Below are 21,537 nucleotides of genomic sequence, written 5' to 3'. Positions count from 1 at the left end.
AAAGGGGAATGCTTCAAATTCTTGTCTCCCATCAATCTTACAAAAAATTTCAGTGAACTAATCAAACCCTGTAGTGTGAGGTATGGGAGGGGCAAAACATTAATTGAAAACAAATGCTTCACATTTCTCCCTTCCTACCCTGGCAAAAAGAAATTTGAGGCCAGCACTAATAAGATAAAACCATAAATATTCTTTTTTGTTTTTATTAAGAAAGCATGCAAAAACAACAACTTCTGAGACCATACCCCACCTTCTCAGCCTGCACCAATGCAAAGCATTATGGGTGGTATGAAGGACTCACCAAACCAGAAACATAGGGGTTGAAGAGAGAAAGGCAGGGATGGGTGGATCTATACCAAGTAATTGTTCCTCTGTCCCTCTCCTCCACTTTCTCCCTTATTTCCTCTTGCAGGCAGTGAACTCCTGCAGTTTTGCACACATCACCCAGTACAACAACGACTATACTTCAAGTCCAGCAATGCTGAACCAGCAAGAAAAAGTAGTATTCCATTTCACGGGGGGGTCGGTGGGGGGAACGACACGGGGCTGAGGCCCAAATAGGGTCAAGTTTGTGCCATTGAACAAGGCTGAGTTTAGCAGAGGAGAGCTAAATTCCCAAGGAGTCCTGATGACCCATCTCCAACCTTAGTCCCCAATTTCAGTTACTCTGGCTGCCCACCAGAGTTCTTAATGAGACTAGTTTTTTTAAGATACAGATTAATTATAAACAAGGGACATTTACATGTATGATTTAGTCTACCTTTGAAAACCCTGTCTGGATCTGAGTAGAAAAGGGGTTAGAAAAGTGGAGTGACAATGTGTAAAGGGGGCATCTTAGGAAGAACAGATGGGAGGCTGTATGCAGGAGGCACCTTGACTGGAAGGAATAAGGAAGAGATGCACAAAATAGGAACACTGGGCAAAGGCATTTTGCCACCCTCTAAGAGAAATTCTCCTTTCCCCAATGGGAAATATTATGTCACACTTCAACCCCACTACTGCTCTCCAACACAATGGGGGATTCAAGCCACTCATACCCCTATCTCTTACAAAGAACTTCAAAGAAATAAAGTGCTCTTTAATCAACCACCCTTTCTTGCCCATTGCTTTAGCTTCACTGGACTTCTTCAACAAACTTTCATATATAAGCCCCTTACAAAGAAAGGAAGGGGTGGATGAGGAGAAAAAGCAGGAGTGGGAAGCTAAAAAAAGTGGAAAGCGAAATCTCTTGGAAATCATCAGTAAATAAAAGAATATTAAAAGCAGAAATCAGAGTGGCCTTGTCCATTCCACACATTTTGTCCTATAGCTTTCAGAAAGTAAACATTTAGTAAAATAGCAACAGAAGTAATATTGTTCTTCCCTCCCATATCTAAAATTCAACAATTAACATTAAATATACACTAAGGACTTTGCAGCAACAAATCATGGCCACTCCTTAAAGGAGGTAAGTCATCCCTATACCTTTTTCTGCGGGTCTCCCTCGGCCCTCATTGAATTCTTCCCTCTAGATTATATACTCCACACTACCAATTTCCTTCACCCCTCAATACCCTATTGCTAAAGCTTCAGCCCCAATGATCTGATTCCAAGAGAAGCATTTGTCTACATTGTTAAATAACTGAAATATTCCCTACCCGTATCTATGCCAGCTCTTTTCCTTTCCCCAACCTCTTATCACCAATTAGGTTTCGTTCTGCTGGTAGGTGGGAAAGAGATTCCCACCCTGTTCTAGGACATGATGAAAGTAAGAGTGATAATGGGTTACTTGTCTATCTTGAGAATGCCAGAAAATGGAAGAAGAAAATAAGGTGGGTAGAAGAGTTGAGTTAAAATATTTGCTGAATGGGAAAAGGGGATTGAAGGATAATTTGTAACTGCAAATCAGAGAAAATTATGTTTAAAAAGGCAAAATGGTTAAATTGAAAACATCTCCAAAAAGTTGACCCTATGCTGAATAGTTGTCCTCATCCCTACCATAGCAGCAGAGTTCTGGTTCAGACCCACTCTATCTTCCATAGAGAATGGGCTAGGAATAAGTCGATGTTTATTTGACATAGTATTACATACCCAATTTCATTCCATCGCCCCTCTGCAGTATTCAACTCAACTCGGGCCTCTTATTTCACTAGGATTTTATTGTCACCCTCTGGCACCACCACCATCACTCTTATCCTTGATGGGGAATGAGGATCGGCAGAAGTAAGGGTTAAAGATATACAGGGACAAGGAAGAGCTCAGAGGACAAAATTAGCACCATTGAGTAAAACCTGCAAAGTCATGGCTGCCAAGCAGTGTTTGAGATCCCTTCTACTTAATAATGTGGCCGCTCCAGTTCTGAACTGAATTGATAAGAACAGAAAACAATTTAGGGCCAAAAGGTGGGTTTAGCACTGACCTTCTCAGAGAAACAGGTAAGTAAGAGTTTGAAACCTTTCTCAGTAGCTATCATGGCCTCACCTTCTAGCCAGATGATTTTAAATTAGCAAGGGGTGGACATGGTCAACAGTGTAGGGACAGGAGACTGGGGGCAGCATATAACCAATAATAATAATATAAGAAGAAGAAGAATAAAATGACTCGGGGAAAAAAACAAGAAGGAAGAGGAAGAATGAGGCAGGAAAGAGGGGTTATCTTCGGCAGCATCTTGTGGTGGCTTCTCTGACAGAGAAAGAAAAAAAAAAAAAAGAAGATATATATCTATATACAGGCAAGGGGGGAAGGAATGGGCTGGGGCTGCTCTCTCCCCACTGCCAGCCTTCACCACCCAGCCCTGGGCTGACAGCCACACTCTGTGATGCACTAAGTGATCAAGTCCCAGTCGAAGTCATCAGGGATCTCCTCACTGGCACCAGGAGGTGGAACCGGTGGCCGAGGGACCATATGGTGTCCTGTCAGGAAGAGACAAAGAGATTAAAAGAAGAGTGGATGGGAAGCTATTCTATCAGTGAGATGGACAGTGCTCCACCCCAAATAATACCTTGAGGATCGTCTGGGGAAACTATCGTCCTTATCAGCCCAGAGTTATTTTAGTTGCTGGCCGCCACATTAGTGAGGTCCCAGGAAATAAACTAGAGTAAACTAGGTCCCATGGCAATATAATAGTATGCATCCATTAACACTTATACTTGTGAAGACTACGTAATGACAGAAAACATACAAAATGTACTATTATATGAAATAGCAGTACAAAAATTTGTGTATCATATGGATTAGGAGTACACGGACAAAGTCAGAGGTCACCCAAAAACTTAAAAATACTTATGGTCTGGCAGGATGATATGAGTGATTTTTCTAAAAGGTATTTAAAGATGAAGGATCTGTTCGTTTTATACTATTTATGGTCATTTAGAGTCTCTTCTGCCCTCATCAGAGATAATTCAATTCCAGACCCCTGAGAGTAGAGGGCAGGTGACAAAGCAGGTATGTCTGCATACCATGTTTCTTTTATTTGCCTGAGTATATACCTCATCTAGATTCCAAAGTTAGACATAAATGTTCTACAAATCCATCTTTTGTTTACATTCATGCTTTTAATTCCTTTCATTATTGCAGGTACCAGCTAATTTTAACATAATCGGTCTTTCGTCTCCCACGACCTACACCTCCCTAGCAGGTAGCCCACTCTCCAGCTTTGAAAATCATGAAGGCTCAGGCAGTAGATGCAGACAAAAAGGCACAGATGCAGGCTTAGAGCAAGAGGAAAGCGAAACAACTTGTCAGGGTAGAAAGGGCTTGGTTTGTGGTGAAACAAGCTTCCTGGCTCTTACCTGGGCGATTGTATCCTGCTGAGTCCTGGGTGGAAATTGGGTACATTGGTGATGGGCCAGGGTAGAGGTGGGGGGCTTGTGGGTGCCCATAAGAGTTCACTGCCAAACAAGACAAGAGTAACTTGAGTAGGATCATTATACTCAATGAAGCAGGGTGCAATAGAGAGGGGAAAAACAGTGCTCTTCCTACCCTTAATTTCTTCTCCCTTCCCTGCTCTGTTCTGTAGCTCCCGCAGAAGTTATCAGTCCTCACCACTTAGGGTAAAAAGGACCAGATACTACAACTGTGAAAGATCATAGCTATTAGAAGGGTGACAAATGTAGAAACAGGATCACTGAAGCTCTCGTGTCACTGGTTTGAAGATCATGTAACAGCAGAGAATACCAACTCCACCTGATATGATCCAGTTAGGAGTTACCAAGACACAAATTTGGAATGGAGACTTTCTCCTCCCTTTTCTTATGGAATCCCAACCTCCAAAATCAAGGTCTAAAAAGGAATCACACGGTTTATTTCTTTGGCATTTTTCAGTATAGACACTACCAATACAACAGGTGTTCAGTCAACATGGCGAACAAATTAGTCCTACTGCTCAGTTTGGATCATTGCCCATTGGATGATTTTTCTCAGTTCTCTTCTGTCCTTCTCCTCCCCTTCCCTTTTCATCAGAGTCTCCACCTCCTTGGCCACTTGCTTTCTTCAGTACCTTGGTTCAGGGCTGGCTCTTGTTTGCCACTGGTGAGGGCACAGGAGTCAGCAATACGGGCAGGGGCTGGTGGCCGATGGGAGCCCCCTTGGGGGGGCACATGACCAGTCTGAGTAAGGAAGTGATTAAGGGAGTCGCACAGATTGGCAATGTGATGCTGGTCGAGGCTCCAGTTCTTCTGCTCTGCCTGTCTCAGACTCTCCATCAGTTCTACAAACAGAGAAGCAAGAAATGCTAACCTTGCAGAGGCCCCGGAGTCCCTACCAAGTCTATCCTATCTCACTGTTCCGACCACCTCATAAATCAACACCACTGATTATATGCGTTACCGATAATAACTGGCATCTGTTACAGTTCTACATTATCCAACTCCCATTCTATTTGTTTGCTACTAAATGCTTATTATAATTTCCATCTTACTGATGAATAAAACAAAATTTCAAAGTGACTGAGTGAATTAGCCATGGTCGCACTGCTAGTACATAGTGACAAAACTATAAAATAGTGGTCCAGGGTTTCTGAATTCTGAGATTCTTCCCTCTCCCAGAGACATAACTGGCTAAGATAAATCACTGTCATATTTTGAGTTAAGACAAAATTAATTACAATTTATTTGCAAATAATATCAATATTATCCACCTTATAAAACATGGAGGGGAAACAATGAAATCCTCAATCCTCAAACTTCACTTAACCATCCCCTTCTGGTTCTGGTTTGTATTGGGTTTGTCCACTTACAAAATATCCCACTTCCTTCCAGTCATCATCCTTTGATCACTAACCTGAGAACTGTGACTGCTCAATGCTAGACCAGTTGAGCCGATTCACCATCTTGAAGCTTTCCTTTAAGGAGTCGATACTGGAGCACCAATCAGGAGGAAAGGCTGGAACGAGGAGGGCAAAGTGGAGAATAAAACAGATTCAAGTGTAAGATGGCAGCCAACTGAGAGTAGACTGACTACATGCAAGATTCTTGCATTTACACAGGTCATCAACAGCATTAACGAGATAATTTTGGAATCTCTCTCCCTGGAGATTTCAGACTAGTAAAGCTATCTATGCTATAGGGATTGACAGCCCAGCTCATAAGTAGGAGAATATGTAAAACAATCCCAATTATTTTTCCAAAAATTCTATGATATGGAGCTTGAAATAGCAAATTCTGTTAGCTCACATGCGCTCTCATGGAGGAGTCAGGCTAAAAGACTCACTATTAACTTCCTAATCAACTGCACCTCCATGCCAGAGTCTGAACAAGGAGGTCGTTCACCCTCCTCTAGGATCTCCCTGCACCCTCCTTACTCACCAAAACCAGTGCTGTTGATAGGAGCCTGGCCTGGTGCCTGTGGCTGTGGTGGTGGCGGCTGCTGGGCAGGGTGGGAGTGGGGATGGTGCTGATGAGGGTGGTAGCCTCCATGCTGCAGAGGGGGTGGGTGCATGGCCATCACAGAGGAAGGCCCATAGCCTTCGGCCCCAGTTTGCTTGCCCCCTGGTGGGGTACAACCATCTGGGCTTGGGGTGTGCAATGGAGGAGCACCCCCTACAGCTGAGGGGCCCTGGGCTGGTGCCTGCTGCTGCTGTGGCTGTGACTGCTGGGGCTGTGGCGGGGCCGGCGGCTGCTGTGGTGGTGGCGGCTGCTGCTGCTGGTACATGTAGTAGTTGTTAGAGGGCGGCATGTCCCCCAGGAGAGACGAAAAGCCTGCAGGGTGGGAGGAAGCAGGCAAGTGACTTGGGCAATGCATTTTTCACTCAACAGGATTTCCACTGGGTTGAGGTGGGCAGCCTCAGACAGAAACCACAGACTTCAAAGAGTAAGGGTGTTCTGGGACAGCACGGATCCCCCGGCCTCCTGGATGGTGAAACAGACAGGGGGAGGGCCTTGACAGTGTGGTGACCACTGAAATTTTAGCCAAAAAGGTAAGCATGTACCTTTTTATGCTATTCTACAGGGACTTGGTATAGGCCTGTAATCACAGTTTCCAAAGAAACCAGGTATCAGGTAAAGTTTAAAAGTAAATTACAAATAAAACAAAGCCATTGGGCATCTATTTTCTCCTCTTCCTTATTGTCTCTACAGCCTTCTACTCTTACCACCTTCTTGTGTTCACTACCAACAGATGGAGCTTCAGTGAGAAGTGGAGTCGGGATGGATGAATTTCTCAAACAGACTGAGCAGGGAAGAACTAGAAATTGAGGCGAGGGGCTTTCAGCCACCATTAAACTTGAGTGAACACTTAGCTTTCCTTGCTCAATCTAATTTCTCACTTTGTTTCTGAGAGCCCCTCTATTTTACCCAGTTCTAACTCAACCAATCACCTGAGTTGGATTCATTTCTCAAGCAAATGCTACAATCTTGGAACACAACTCTAGATATGAATCCCCTGGGATATAAAAGAAGAAATTCGTGAAAATTAATATCAAATTTCCCCGAAATGATTCCTAACCACTTTTAATCATTCCATTCATGTCCTGCCACAGTACAGAACAAGAAGGTCTGATGACTCACTCGAAGGCTTGAATTCACCCTCACCTCTAATTTCTTTAAAAACAAAACACAAAACAGGAATTACAGAGGGCCGAACCAGTGCTCTCTTAAAGAGCCTCCCAATAAGGACTTGAAATCATTCTCACATGATAATTTGGGAAATTGAGTATGGACAAGTGTGGTGTCCATACTCACTGATAAAAAACTGATATTAGGAAAGCTCGTTATTGTGTTAGGTGTGGTCATGGAAATGGGTAACTAAAACAAGATTTTATCATCAAGGACGCATATTGAAATAGTACGTACAGGTAGAATGGCATGTCGGGGAACTGCATCAAATTACTCCAATTTTTTTTTAAAAAGCTGGGTATAAATAAAACAAGCTTAACAAAACATTGGTACTATTAAAAATGGGCTACGGAAACATAAGGGTTTATAACACTATTTTTTCATCTGTTTGAAATTTCTTCTAATAAAAACTAACATATGAATATGCTAAAAAATAAAATTAAGTTGTTCTCACAATGAAACGCAGGGATTCTTAGGGGAAAAAGATGACTGCTGCCCCCTAGTGGCCATTATCTACATGACTTGCACGCAACCATAAAAATCACTGCCCTAGTTCTAGCAGGGGCATTCCTCCAACTCACTTTCTGAAACTAATAACCCAGCCCATCTCTTGAAACAGTTGTCCTTCATAACTAAGCCAGAAGAGCTCAGCTCCAAGCAGTTTTGGTGCATGACATGCTTCCCCTGACCAGTGATCAATCTCTCCTTGTCTTAAAAATAAGAAGGGCGAGAAGAGTCTGTCACCACCTGTTCAAAATACAGACGACCATACTCCTATCCCAACTGTAGTCTCACCGTGCTGGGAGGAGGAAGAGGACTTCTCCAGCATGGATTTGTAGAGGTTGCGGAAGGACCAGCTCAGATCCTGAAAATTGATCTCTGAGTAGGAGAATTTGAAGTCATGGTTGGTGTTATACAAGGGAGGGGGACCCTCAGTGCTTTCTCGGCCTGGAGCCCCTGCGGCCACTGCTCCGCCATCCACAGATCCTGTGCCCTGCAAAAAGAGGTTAGAAAGACTTGATCCACGTCCTCAGTGAGAAACAATACAACCCTTTAATGGTCACCAAGCTCTCTTGCCTGTCTTCATCCCCTCCCAACCTTTTGATGAAAAAGTATTATTATCTCCTTTTCTAATTCATTCTTCTCTTGATGTAGGCTCTTGGCCTTTTCCTATGTTACATCCACGTCCTACATTGCCTTCTCATAACCTTTTTGGCTCCCTTTCCTCTCTTCTCACCTCTTTTTTTCCTGATATTTCTCAAAGTTCTATTATCTATCTCTCTCCCTCACCCACTCTCCTGTCTCAGCTTCCCTCTTTTGCTTTCTCCTTCTTTCCCATTTTATCTGACTACTATATCACAGATATTCAATACAAAATTTTTAGTCGACAGATATATGAATCTTTTCTACCATCCATCCATCCATCCATCCATCCATCCATCCATCCATCCATCTGCCGCCCCTCTGCCCCCTGCCACCTCTACTTCCTACCTGGCTGTAGCTAGTGATAGAGGTGGGGCTCTGAAGTGACATCTGAGGATTCCCCTCAGGAGGCAGTGAGGCTTCTCCACTCCCTGGAACGCCTCCGCGGGGGCTCTTGCTTGCCTCCTGTTCTGGTGAGTCTTGGGATAGCTGAGGGTTGTGAAAGAATAGAAATCCGTAAGCAGAAACTAAACTTCCTCCCAAGACCCATGTTTTCACCTCTGCTGATATTTGTCCTTTGCCCCAAATATAAGAAAGGACTAAAAACACACGAAAGAATGTGGAAGGAGTAGCTGGTTCAGAAACGGCATCTCTCCATGAGGTGGCGACTTACATCATCATCTGGAGGGTGCCTTCTCTTTCGGGAGATGTCAGGACAGGTGTCAATTGTCCAGTATGAGCCCTAGGAGAACCACCACCACAGAGAACAAAATCATTATATATGGACATGCCCACCTTTGGAAAAGCAGACATTTGGGAGGATTTTCACATAAAATAAGTTACATTAAGAGAAATGACTGGGGATTCACACAGAATCCTGAGGGTACAGGCAATTTGTGAGGAGTAAATTTGTCCTAAAAGCTCAGAGCATGTTCAGAGATACCCCTTGGGGTGCAAACACAGGCTCCAGTTGTTCTGGAGGGGCAGAACAATGGTATCTAGTTCAAAGTGCTGGAAATGCCAAACACAACCCTTCCTTTCCATGTGATCTGAGGCGAGACTCTCTTGGCCTTTAGCATCCACGTTTGTCAAATGAAGAAAATGATCTAGCCCTTTTTTCCTCTGAAGATAAAAATCATGGGATTTTTCTATACAAACATTCCTACAAATGTTATTAAGTCCACCTTTTACATCCTGAAAGAGTGACACACAAAACAAATGGGGCAACAAAGTCAACTTTATCAAAAATATTTCTGTTAAAAAAAAAAAAAAAAGATTTCACAATCTTCCTTAGTCATTCATTCTAGTGGGAGCCTATAAGCTTGATTACCAAGCTCTTCCTCTAAGGAAAAAATAAAGCTGCTTCTCTAATTAACATGATTTCCTCTTCTGGGTAATTAAAACCACCAGAAGACTCTAGGCTGTCAACTACTTCTCCCCCCTTCCTGCTCCTCCCTTCAATGCTTACAGCAGTATCTCACCTTCCCAGGGTCATCCCGAGGTCTGGGCACCTTCCGGAAACATTTGTTGAGAGAAAGGTTATGCCGAATTGAATTCTGGGGAAGCACAGAAACAAGTTAGGTTTGAGCATTGTACAACGCAGAAAATTTTCCAATAGGACACAGAAGAACACAATAGGACATACTACACAATAAAGTTCAAATACCAGGGTAAACTTATCACCTCTCAACTCTACTAATGGAGGAAATTGCATATCACATAGCAAAATCAATGAGATAAGAAAAATGCAAAAATTATATTGATGAGCAGTAATGGCTATAAATTTGACTACTAAGTGCTTCTGGAAAGCTGATTATACAGTTTTTCAATCTTTCCACCCAACTAACAACAGGTACATAAATGCCTCAAAATAATAGCTGCCCAGTTCCTATATCATTCTATCTGTAGTAAAGGCACACTATTTTAAAACTGTTTATACAAATGATGACACATATAAATTACAAGTGAAACAAAGGCACAGTTCATCTTTGTCAATAGCTCATAGCACGATCACATTTGGAGGAAAGAAATATTGTTGTATAAATGTGTTGGGTGTTGTGGTAGCTTGCAGGGACACATTTATAAAGGAAAAAACTGAATGATTTCAACAGTCTCCAGCTCATCATCTGGTTTGTATGTCAACTGGTGACTCACAGAGTGAGAGAACTACATTAAATCCCCATTCTACTCAGCAAGTAGCAAATGAACTGCTGCTCCAAAAGATTTGAGAATATTAGTCTCTTCCTCCTTTGCTTGAAAGAGGAGTCCCCTTCTTCCTATCTCTAGCCAAACAACTTATCCTCTCATTACTTGCTTGTGATGCTGTTGGTAAAGGACCTAATTATTTTTTTCTTGGTAAACAATATTTTAAAAAGATGATGACTATGTGCAATGAAGTTTTGGAAATCTGATGAGATTCCTACCACCAGGTAGGAAGGAACAATGTCATGCCTTGCATAGTGACTTGAACATAGTAGAGTGGCAACAAGTATTTGTGAAATAAATGACTCTCCTTTTTAAGAAATCAGAAGACAAAAGGAAATAATCAGCAACAGCATCCTACCATCCACATAACTCTACTTAGAGGCTCGGGATCACTGGAGCTTTTTCCCTGATATATCTTATGAAAGCATTTACCACATCTCTGAGACAGGTCAGAGTGAACTGAACAAAGCTATAGAAAGAAACAAAAGTAGAGAAAAAGGTTGTCAGAGGCTGAAAATAATCCCTGATTATAGAAACCATCGCACCTTCCAACCAATGCCAGCATTCTTGTAATAGGGGAAGTTATCACAAATCCAACGGTAAATCTCACTGAGGGTCATCTTCTTGGCTGGAGAGGAATTGATGGCATAGGTGATGAGGGTGGCATAGCTGTATCTTGGTTTGCCATCCTGGTGAACTGCTGCCTCATCTTTGCTCAGGGTGGCATTAGGATCTGTGGGTGAGCCTGGGGGACACTTGCGGCTGCCCCCTGGCGGCCCAGCCTGGGAAGCACTCCCCAGCTTTTCAATGGTAGCTCGGAGGGTCAGCTGGGGGAGCCAGTCTATGGAGGTGAGGCTACTCTCTAGGTCAGAAGCCATAGTTCTTCTGGGTTCTGCAGAGAAGAGGACAAAGGGGAGAAGAAAAAAGAATAGATAAGAGTTACCTCTGGTTACTGGCAGCAAATAATACCAAAATCGTAGTTCTTAATAGGAAGTAGAGTTTCTTCCAGCTGTAATTCCCATAGAAGATTCCGTTCTTGGGACAGCCTTCAACCAGGTGTTCCCAGAACCCGCAAACGGATATACCGTGTTTCCCCGAAAATAAGACCTAGCCAGATCATCAGCTCTAGTGCGTCTTTTGGAGCAAAAATTAATATAAGACCGGGTATTATATTGTATTATATTATATTGTACTATACCTGCTTTTATATTATATTATATTATACCTGGTCTTATAGTAAAATAAGACCGAGTCTTATATTAATTTTTGCTACAAAAGACGCATTAGAGCTGACGGTCCTGCTAGGTCTTATTTTCGGGGAAACATGGCATCACCAATCATCTACCAGGTGATAGACAGATACTTATTCTACATCTTAATGTGGAATATAGCCAAGAGGCCTCCACCTTCATGCAGGACTAAACGAGAGATCAAACCACCCCCCAAAATGAGCTATTCCCTCTGTTCTCCTTACTTAAAGCTCTAAAACATAACATTTTAAAACTATTTAAAAATAATTTTTAAAAAACAGACAAAATCAGTCAGTCTATTCTCCAATTATGTGACACATGATAATTTACATACATCTACAGAAAAACAAGTGAACATGTTAAAAAAAAGTCTAAGTAAACAGAAATACACACTAATGAAACACACTTTTAAAGATATTTGGCTCTTTTAAAGATATTTGGCACTTTTAAAGATATTTCATATTTGATATATTTGAGTACTTGCCCTTTTTGGCACACACGTGCACATGAAGCATATTAGATATATCCCAAGCATTGACAACCACCAAAGAACAGATGTGAGACAAACACATAAACAGTGCCCCACAAACACAGATCACAATTAGCTATATAGTACACATTACCAACAGAGCACAAAGTCACACACAGAGGTAACAGATCTTGAGTACAGCTGCCCTCACACCTTGAAAGCTACCCTTTTGCTAGCTCCCGCCCACAGACACCTACACCAGGAAGAAGTCATCAACAAGGACCTCCCACCTCTGAGCCCGCTGGGCTTCACTGAGCCAGGGAGACACCCAGCTGAGTGTGCACCGGTAACAATCAGATAGCCTGGCTAAAAATAGCAACTCTGGGGCTAGGAGCTGGCTCCCCTTCTCCCGCCCTCCTCCTCTCTCCTTCCTTCCCAGCCATGCACGCACGCACGCTCGCTGCACCTCCATGCAAACTCCTGGCGCTGCCAAACCGCCCACGCCTGATGTTTGCACGCCCTGCTTCCACCCACACAGCCTGGGCACTCTTACTGGCAGAGAGCTATAGCTGGAGTGAGGTCTTGGTGGGGGAAGGAGAAGAACGATGGGTGACATTTGTATTGCTGGGTCTAGAAAGACTGGCAGGAACCCCTCGGTAATCATTTGGCACTCCCCTAGAGCTGATGCCAGCAACCCCCTAAGCATTTGCTGCCTAACAGGTTTATGCCTGCACGGCCTCCAGATTCCAACTAGTCTTTCTTCCTCCTATCCCTGTGGACAGTCCCTCCACAGGGCATTTCTCTAGCATGCCTCAGAGTTCAGAATCCTGGACCTAAACATATCACGTATGTAATCTCTAAATCCACACCCAGATACCATGCACAAGCTTATACATACAACTATACACAAATCCACACACTTTGCCTTTCAAAGTTCATCCTAGCTATGGCTGCCTACCCCTCTCCTGACTCCAACACATCTTTCAGGCTATCAGTCACTCTTCTAGTCAGTGACTTCTCCCCTTGACACTTATCCCTTTCTCCTAAGGGTCAGCATTCATGCTCATCGCCCTCTCCCTCAAGGTCCCCACCCATGCCATCTTTGCAGGTACACACAAGTACCCTGCCCTGCTCTCCTCACCACCAACATGCCCACTCAACAGGGCTGAAGGAAACACCTTTAGTGCCTCAGGGGCCTGGGCTGCCAGAGACCCAACTGCAACCCAAGAACTGCTTAATAGAAGAAAGGTAAAAAAAAAAAAAAAAGCCATATTTATAAATAGCTTCAGGAAGGGGTTTCCCCTTTATCCTTATCTTCTTCTCTCCTCACCACCCTCCTTTTCATCCCACCACCATGGAAACTTAGAAACTAATAGGGGCATTCAATCATTCCAGGAAACCTCAGACCTCCTAGCATTGTACTAAGTCAAAACACCACAGCCTCTGGGGTAAAGCAGGCACTTTGGGCAGTAACCAGGTCCCGTAGTTGGGTTATGCCAGTTGGACAATAACATGACAACAAGCAGGTGTCAATGACCAGGGTTCTCCTGGGCCCTCCCCACAAGGGGAAGTCTGTAAAGAAGTTTTACCCTATTTCCTATAATGTCCTGCTAAAGATTATCTAGGAAAGCTCAGCTTAAGAACACAGAAGCCTTTAGTGGATATTTCCTTTGAAACTCACCCAACATTGGACAGGGGCGTGAGAGTAGATTTAAAGTAGTGAGAGGGCTTAGAGAACCCATTTGGCACATGCCAATCACTGTGACTTCCCGAAAGGGAAGCACTCTCAGCCTTTTGCTAGTTGTTCTGTCCTTCCCTATCCTTACCACAGCACCAGGTTAGGACACTGAGGTTAAATTTAACCTTTCTCCAGCACCCTCCCAGTCAGCCCTCCAGATACCGCCCCAGCACTCAAAATATATTCGTCTTACCAGCTACAAGAAGCTTGCAGCAAAAGATCCTTCTGATCTTTCAGCACCATTCTTCTTTAACCCATCCCACTTCCTCACGCCCGTCACTTCCCCATTCTTCAAGGGTAGCCCAGTGTGAAGAACCTCAGAGATTAAGGTTCCTCCATTCTATTCCCAACCTTGACGCTGACTCACTAAGTGTCCCTAACCACCCCTTGCTCCCTGAAGTCTTGATGCCTCAGTTTCCCCCTTCAATAAAAGGGATGAAGTCATAAACACTGCCAAAGCTTCATCCCTGGAGGGAAGTGAATGAAGTGTAATGAGCTCGTGGCGGCCACACATTCCATGCTCCCCAAAATAATGGCGTGAGGCTTATGTTCAGGCTATTATTAGAAAGGCAAATAAGAGGTACTTCCATTTCTCAGTCTAACCAACCTAGTTACCCAGACCTCTCCAGGTGGGCCTCGTGCCACTGGGCTTGGGCAGGACCTGAGTCAGGCCACATTCTTCTCTGCGTGCTGGAAGACTGAAAGGAAATACCCATAGAAACTGGGAAAGGCAGCCAAAGGACAGGCTCCATCACATCCACAGGACATCTAATGAAGACTATAGTACTGGGAGAAAGGCAGAGAAAAACAAAAAAACATTCTGTTGGAGTGTAAGACTGATCCTGGATGAGATGTGTAAGAGCCAAAATTAAAGCCACAGTTTTCTTCCCATTTTATCTGAAAGGCCAGTAATTGTTCTCTATATGGTACCAAGGTCAGGTATTAAGGAGCGATAACTTCCCGCTTTGTATATAATGCCAAAATCAATACAGCAGGGCCAGCCTGGTGGCTTAGGCGGTTGGAGCTCCATGCTCCTAACTCCGAAGGCTGCCGGTTCGATTCCCACATGGGCCAGTGGGCTTTCAACCACAAGGTTGCCAGTTCCAGTTCAACTCCTCAAGTCCCGCAAGGGATGGTGGGCTCTGCCCTCTGCAACTAAGATTGAACACGGCACCTTGAGCTGAGCTGCTTCCCAGATGGCTCAGTTGGTTGGAATGCATCCTCTCAACCACAAGGTTGAAGGTTTCGACTCCCGCAAGGGATGGTGGGCTGTGCCCCCTGCAACTAGCAATGGCAACTGGACCTGGAGCTGAGCTGTGCCCTCCACAACTAAGACTGAAAGGACAACAACTTGAAGCTGAACGGCACCCTCCACAACTAAGATTGAAAGGACAACAACTTGACTTGGAAAAAAGTCCTGGAAGTACACACTGTTCCCCAATACAGTCCTGTTCCCCTTCCCCAATAAAATCTTTAAAAAAGAAAAAATCAATAGAGCAGTGGCAAAGTTAACCACATGACCAATTACCAGTCAGGCTGCCTCAGTTTCAGTCCTCACTCTACTACCTACTGGCTGTGCAACCTCAGGCAAGTTACTTAACCTCTGTGTATTATAGTTTCTTCATCTATAAAATAGAGATGATAACTGTACCTACATAGGGTTGTTGTTTGGATTACCTTCAGCTAATATTTGTAAAGTGTAGCTATGATTATTTTTGAATGTGGATAAAAGAAAATATTTGAAATTAAGAATTAGAAAACTCTTATAGATGATGTAATATAGAACTGTACACCTGAAATCTGTGTAATTTTACTAACAATTGTCACCCCAATAAATTTAAAAAAAAAATTAGAAAACTCACAGATCATATAGGTAAGACTGGAAGCAGAAAGCCTGCAATGGTTTACCTTGCAAAGCCTGTACTGACTTTGCAATAGTTTTCGGGATGTCAGACTCTCAAGTCTTTCTTTTTGGGGATCGTATCACCCCATTGCTGACCAATGCCAGGACCAAGTAAACTCCAAGTAAACTCCAAAGATGAAGGAATGGGGGAATATCATCTAAGTATCTCTAAATCACAGTTCATTCAGCCCCATAGCCATGTGCTTCTAAATGATTCCACAGGGGCAAGGAGAATTAGGGAAACTCAGAGCAAGCAGGTGTGGTGGTGGTACACCTGCAGGTGTTGTGATGCTGTTCACTCTGAGCCATTCAACAAGTTGCATTCCAGCATCTGGTGCAGTACTTTGTAAGAAATAGACCGCTGTTATACCAAAGCCAGCTCTTTTAAAAAAGTTGGGGAGGGAGTTCTAGGGTTAAGAGCCAAGGATCCTCATGCTTTTGAGATCAAAGATACCAAAAGACGCTCTCTTATTAGTCCTAGAAGAAGGGGTCCCAACCTGAGACTGGGCTGTCCTGCTGCTTGGGATGACTTTCACGGAGCCATTCATGAGGGCTCCCACTGGCCAGGGGAGGCCAGGCCTTTCCTCCCAGCTGGGTATCCTAACCAGCACCCTCCCCAGGTCCTTGCACAGGAGCACCCGCTTTTAGAGGCCTACCAGAAACATGTAACTCTAGGTAATTGGAGGCTTAGTCTGAAAAGCACACATGAACCTGTTTCGAGCTACATACCCACTCGAAACACGGATATAGAGCCACATTCATCTAAATTAAGAAACATATCCATACAAACCTGGGTTACCGCCCTGTCTCCTAAACTCCTATACCACTACTAACAGGTAGCTTCCAGGACCAAGTGGATATACTTAGGGACTTAAGTAGTCCATCCATGGCCCAGACAGGAGAGGAGAAAACATAAAATCCCAAGCAAGATGAAGCCTCTTACTTGGCTTTGCTGTGGGATGTAATACCCCTCACAGAACAGATTTCCTAATGGCAAAGCAGGGAGGCAGGCACCCAGTTAGTAATGCCAGGTTGAAAGGCAGAGCTCTACTAAACACATAGCCCAGACTCAGCGAGGATTTCCTGGCACTTTTCCCCTGCATTTTCTGAAGATTCTGGACTCCTATCTTATGAAGGAAAACTTAAATACAAGGTTCCAGAGACCCAGAACTGAACAAGAAACAGGAAGGGAGAAGATGATTATTAAGTGCTTTTATGAAAGGAAACTCCTCAGAGGTCAAATCTCCCTGGTGGCCACCTTATTTAGATGGAAGACTGGAAGGAGACTGAGCAGAACACTCCTCACTCCTCTCTTCCTATGCAGGATCTGATATTTTATTTTATTTTAAGGAACTGTCAGCAAAGGACAGGAGCCGGGTAGGGAACTGGGGCAGTGGTACTGGGTCAACATTAGGGAAGAACTTCAACCCAGGAGTTGGCATTCCCCTATGCCCTTACTTCTTGTCTCGGGACATGTGGGACTCCCATATCCCTTTGGATTCTATTGGTAGAGACATGCTTCCAGCCAGACATGGGAATATCACGAAAGGAGGCCTCTCGGTATCTGAGCTATGGTGAGTGGGGACAGACTGCTTTTCTTGTCAAGAGAGCAGTAATCACAGTGGGTTGGAGAGAGCAGCTCTGGTGGAGCTGACCTAGGGTTGCAGATAAGAAAATATAATACCAATGGAAGCCCTAAACAAGGCCAGGCCATGAAATGCCATCATGACTTTAGTGAGGGCCCACTCTCGGAGTGAGAGGGCCCAAGGATGGAGGGTGGTATGGGAGTCTGGTTGGGATATGTCAATCATCGCTATTCAGTATGAATGGAGTTCTGAAAATGCAGGCATTCTCTGATATCCCTTGCTGTGAGCATGGCAATATACACTTCCCTAGGGACCTCAGATGAATCCCATCCTATTAGTCCCAAACACTAAAAAACCTCAGAGCCTCTTCAGCAAGATGTGGGTTCCAATCCAGAAGCTTCCTCAGAATACATTTCCCAGAGATTCTCTGAGTTATCATTCTACCTTCCCCAGTAATGAAACCCAAGAGCCACCATCTCATTCCCCTACATCCACTAGTACCTAAAGATGACAGAGAGCAGATGAGAGAACGCACTAACCTGTCTCCAAGATTCCCCCAGCAAACGGAGGGAACCCCTTGGTACTGGAGTTAGGGGTTGGAGGGATTCCCCTCTTCAAAGGCAGATGAAGAGTCTCATCCTCAGTGGCTCTTGCTGTACTTGGCTGAGCCTCCCAAGCTGGGGAGGGGAACTGGGTCCCCTGGGGACGAGGAGCAGAGGGAGGTGGAGCAGGGGGAGGCGGAGAAGGAGGTCCTACCTGGGGAAGGTGGCACACCCCCCACACTCTGCCAGATACCCTGGGGAGGAGGGGAGGAGCCTCTCCCAACCAGGAGCTGTCTCCTCCCCCTTGGGGGAGTCCCCCTCCCCCCCAAAGTGGATCTTTCGGGAGCGGAGAGCTCTTTCTGCCTGACGGAGATCTGAGCGCAGGGGTTCTGCCCTGTTCCACTGTCTAGGTACAAGGAAGTTGAGGGGGGAGTTCTTCCCCTCTCCCGAAAAGCTGAAAGCCGATTCCTCTTCTTTCCCTGGAGTGTCTTCTGCTTCTGAATGTAAGACTCCTCTCCCGTGATTACTGGAGAGGATGGAGAGTGCCTACTCCATAGGCATACCCCCTTTCTCTTTGCCTCAAAAGTCCCGAAGTATTGAGAGAGTGTTTGGAGGGGTGGAGGCACGCCGGGGCGGTCTCACTCTGCTTCCTTTAGTAAGGATCGCCCCCTTGTACTTCTAGAGGTCTATTCCCGGGCCAGTGCGGGGATTTTCCTCGTCTCCAGGAAGGAGAGACTCGTCCCCTATAAGGGTCTCTTCTTTCCCTCGCCCGGATGGTAAGGGTCTTCTCTTCCACAGGGAGAGGCGGCTCTCGTCCCCGCTCCTGCCTCCGCTCCTGGGGTGCCCCAGAGGGTGGGGTTTTCGTACTCCCCGCTCTCCCTGGGCCGGCCTGGGCAACCGGGTCCGAGAGGCCGCGGCTCCGGACTCCCGTCAGTGGCTACTGTGGCGGCAGCGCCTCCTCTAGTCCGGTCCCGTCCGGTCCGCTCCCTTCGCGCGTGGGGCTCCCCGCACTGCCACCTCTCGGGCTCCGGCCAGTCCGGGCTCCCGAGGAGCCAGAAGGCGGACGGACAGTGTCAGGGCTCGGCTCGGGCTCGGCTCGGCTCCGCTGCAGGCCCCGGCTCCTCCCCGGCCTCCGCGCCGCGCTCTGCGCCCCTCCCCCTCCCCCGCCCGCCCGGCCGCCGCCGCCGCAGCCTCCCTGCGCGGGTTAAGGAGGAGCGGGAGGCGCCGAGCGGCGGGCTGCGCCGCCCGGGGGCGCTGCGCCCGGAAAGCCGCGCCGAGGTACTCTTGCTCCCGGGGGACGCGCGTCGCCGCTCGCTCCTCCAGCCGCTACCTGTCCACCTCGCTCCATGCAGTTTGCCATCAACCCAAGACGACCCACTGCTCTGTATCCGGAGATTCTCTCGTTCACGCTGTACACGAACTATCAGTTCCAAGTTAACACTAATCCTGGTTCGCTGACCTCTTTTTTCATTCTGTTGTAGTCTGTGTACAGATAAACATCTCCGTTTTTCACCGAAATATTTTTGGTGGGCTTCTCTTTCCCCTGAGATAGTTTATAAAGGGTTATGAGGGTTGGGGTGAAGTTACCCTCATATCATCCTTGAGTTCAATCAATACTGTTGAATAAATGAATGTATAGAGACAAGTGAGTGTGTAACGGACATAACTCTGAACTAAACATAAAATCTAGCTTTGTAAAGTTGTGCAAGGCCCTTGTTCTATAGAATCTTGGTCAGCAAAGAGAAGACCTTGATACTTGCCGTGTCCACTAAAGAGTGTTGCAAAGAAAATAGTTTATGTGAAAATGCTTTTTAAACTGTATAGGATACAAAATATGACTCGTTCATTTCTCTTGATGACCCTATAACATATCTTATTCTGGTCACAGAGTGTAGAATGTTCTCATTCTCTGCCCCTTACAGAATAGTCCCCACCCAAGACAGAAAATGCCACCAGGGAGCAGACTCCACCTATACTTTTCCTTCTGGAGTCACATTATTCCTCTGTAAACTCTTATATTGCATCCTCTGGCCTATTAAACTTTTCTCACTCTCCTGTACTCTCTATCACATAAAATAATATAACAGCAAAAATACTATGCATGAAATATTTGAATTGCTCAAAAAAAGTCTGCATATTCAAGATTACAGCTTGACTACATTTCACATTTAAATAAAGTATTTTGTCTTCTGGCTAAATATGATATTTTATCTAAATTATACATACATAAAATTACAGTATATTTACAATATGCCAGGCATTGAGCTAAGCACTCTGCATGTATTACTACATTTAATTCTTCTGGAAGTCCAGTAAGGCACTATTATACCTATTTTATAGATGAGAAAACTATAACTTAGAGATATTGACTATGTCTAAATTAACATAATTAGTAAGTAGCAAAGTCAGGACTTAAACTAACAAATCCAAACGACTCTAAAGACCCAGCGCTTCACTTCTGTTCCATTGTCCTTAGCTGTCAGAATCAAAAGTCATCCTTAGGGGGGTTATCACTGTGTGAGGAATATAAATGATAAATGTCTATTGCATTGTTTTGTACACCTGAAACTAATTTTAAAAAAGGGGGGGGGGGGGGAAGTCATCCTTAAACTTAAAAGAAGTGAATCCCAGTCAAGCCTTTTCTTTCTCCCTACCCTTCCAATATCAGGTTTTAAAGCTGTATTTCCCCCCCCTTCTTTGAAACATCAACATATTCCTCCCACACACACAGATAATTTGGCATCAAATGTTTCTTGCTAGTATGCGTTAAGATGTTTTGCTTCTTTTTTCAACCCTTTTTGACATTTTCTATGTATGTATATGGAATTTGGGGGGCAAGAGTAGAGAGGTGGAAGTCCTAAAAATGGGAAAGCTAGGGAAGGATTAGAGTCCCTTTTTCTGGAAATTTAGAAAAATAAAAAGCTCAAAAACTTATTTGATATATACAAGATATTTGCTGCAGCATTGTTTGCAACTGTAAAAATTTAGAAACAACTTGAATGTCCATAATAGGGTAACTGTTAAATAAACTATGGTATATCTATATAGTAGAATACTACTTGGCTTTTAAAAGAGTAGTAATTGTATTTAACTTTGGAAAGTAGAATTAGTGAGGAGTTTGCTTTTCTCTTTTATATCTTCTTCACCGTTTAGATATTTTGCGATAGGCACATGTTATATTAAAGAACCAATTATTTTTCATTTATCTGAATATATTCCAGTGAGAAAATAATGTTTTAAAAGTTTGTATAATACAATCACACAGTTGCTCTTTAAAATATGTATATGTGTATGTATATATTTGTGTATATACATATATAGATGGATAGACACCAAAGATGTGAGCCTAAAGATTATTTTAATTTATACCTCATTTTCTACTATATCTGTAATTAGTGTTTGTATGTTTTTTGCTAATGTAATTTTTTTTAATTAAAAAAAACAAACTATAAGGCTGGTTTGGTTTTGGTTTTGCCCTAAGACGGGGGACCACTAGCATGCATTCTCCCTTTACTTTCTATTAAGGAGGGTGAAATGAAGCAGAACAAAAATGTATTCACTGAAAATGCAAGGAATCAAAATGTAAGGATCCACCCTTCTCTGTAACAGAACATATTATATAATTCTACATGAGTGTTAGCCGACCTTGAGCAAAATGCTTCTTCATAAT

At 44.2% G+C, this 21,537-nt stretch overlaps 1 protein-coding gene across 1 annotated transcript; it reads right to left on the bottom strand.

Moving 5' to 3' along the window:
* Positions 1–175: 175 nt before the first annotated feature.
* FOXJ2 (forkhead box J2) lies at positions 176–18,989 on the bottom strand. Its single transcript, XM_019713507.2, has 11 exons — positions 17,865–18,989; positions 10,925–11,271; positions 9,656–9,730; positions 8,848–8,916; positions 8,523–8,663; positions 7,827–8,025; positions 5,784–6,176; positions 5,260–5,361; positions 4,478–4,687; positions 3,771–3,869; positions 176–2,891 (listed from the first exon to the last, which is right to left on the bottom strand). Exons 2-11 carry the CDS (start codon positions 11,255–11,257, stop codon positions 2,803–2,805), a joined length of 1,710 nt encoding a protein of 569 aa, XP_019569066.1. The 5' UTR covers positions 11,258–11,271; positions 17,865–18,989; the 3' UTR covers positions 176–2,802.
* Between the last annotated feature and the right edge of the window lie 2,548 nt (positions 18,990–21,537).

Source organism: Rhinolophus sinicus, linkage group LG02, assembly GCF_036562045.2.
Source record: "Rhinolophus sinicus isolate RSC01 linkage group LG02, ASM3656204v1, whole genome shotgun sequence".
NCBI classification, from domain to species: Eukaryota; Metazoa; Chordata; class Mammalia; order Chiroptera; family Rhinolophidae; genus Rhinolophus; species Rhinolophus sinicus.
The sequence above is the reverse complement of the archived record's forward strand: the minus strand, read 5'-3'. Positions and strand labels throughout refer to the sequence as shown.

Excerpts from the sequence above, each read along its gene's own strand:
- FOXJ2 (XM_019713507.2), bottom strand. The coding sequence starts at position 11,257 with ATGGCTTCTGACCTAGAGAGTAGCCTCACCTCCATAGACTGGCTCCCC. Across the intron at positions 4,688-5,259 it reads TGAGCAGTCACAGTTCTCAG|AACTGATGGAGAGTCTGAGA; the intron begins GTTAGTGATCAA and ends CTCTGTTTGTAG. Across the intron at positions 2,892-3,770 it reads AGCAGGATACAATCGCCCAG|GACACCATATGGTCCCTCGG; the intron begins GTAAGAGCCAGG and ends TCTTCCTGACAG.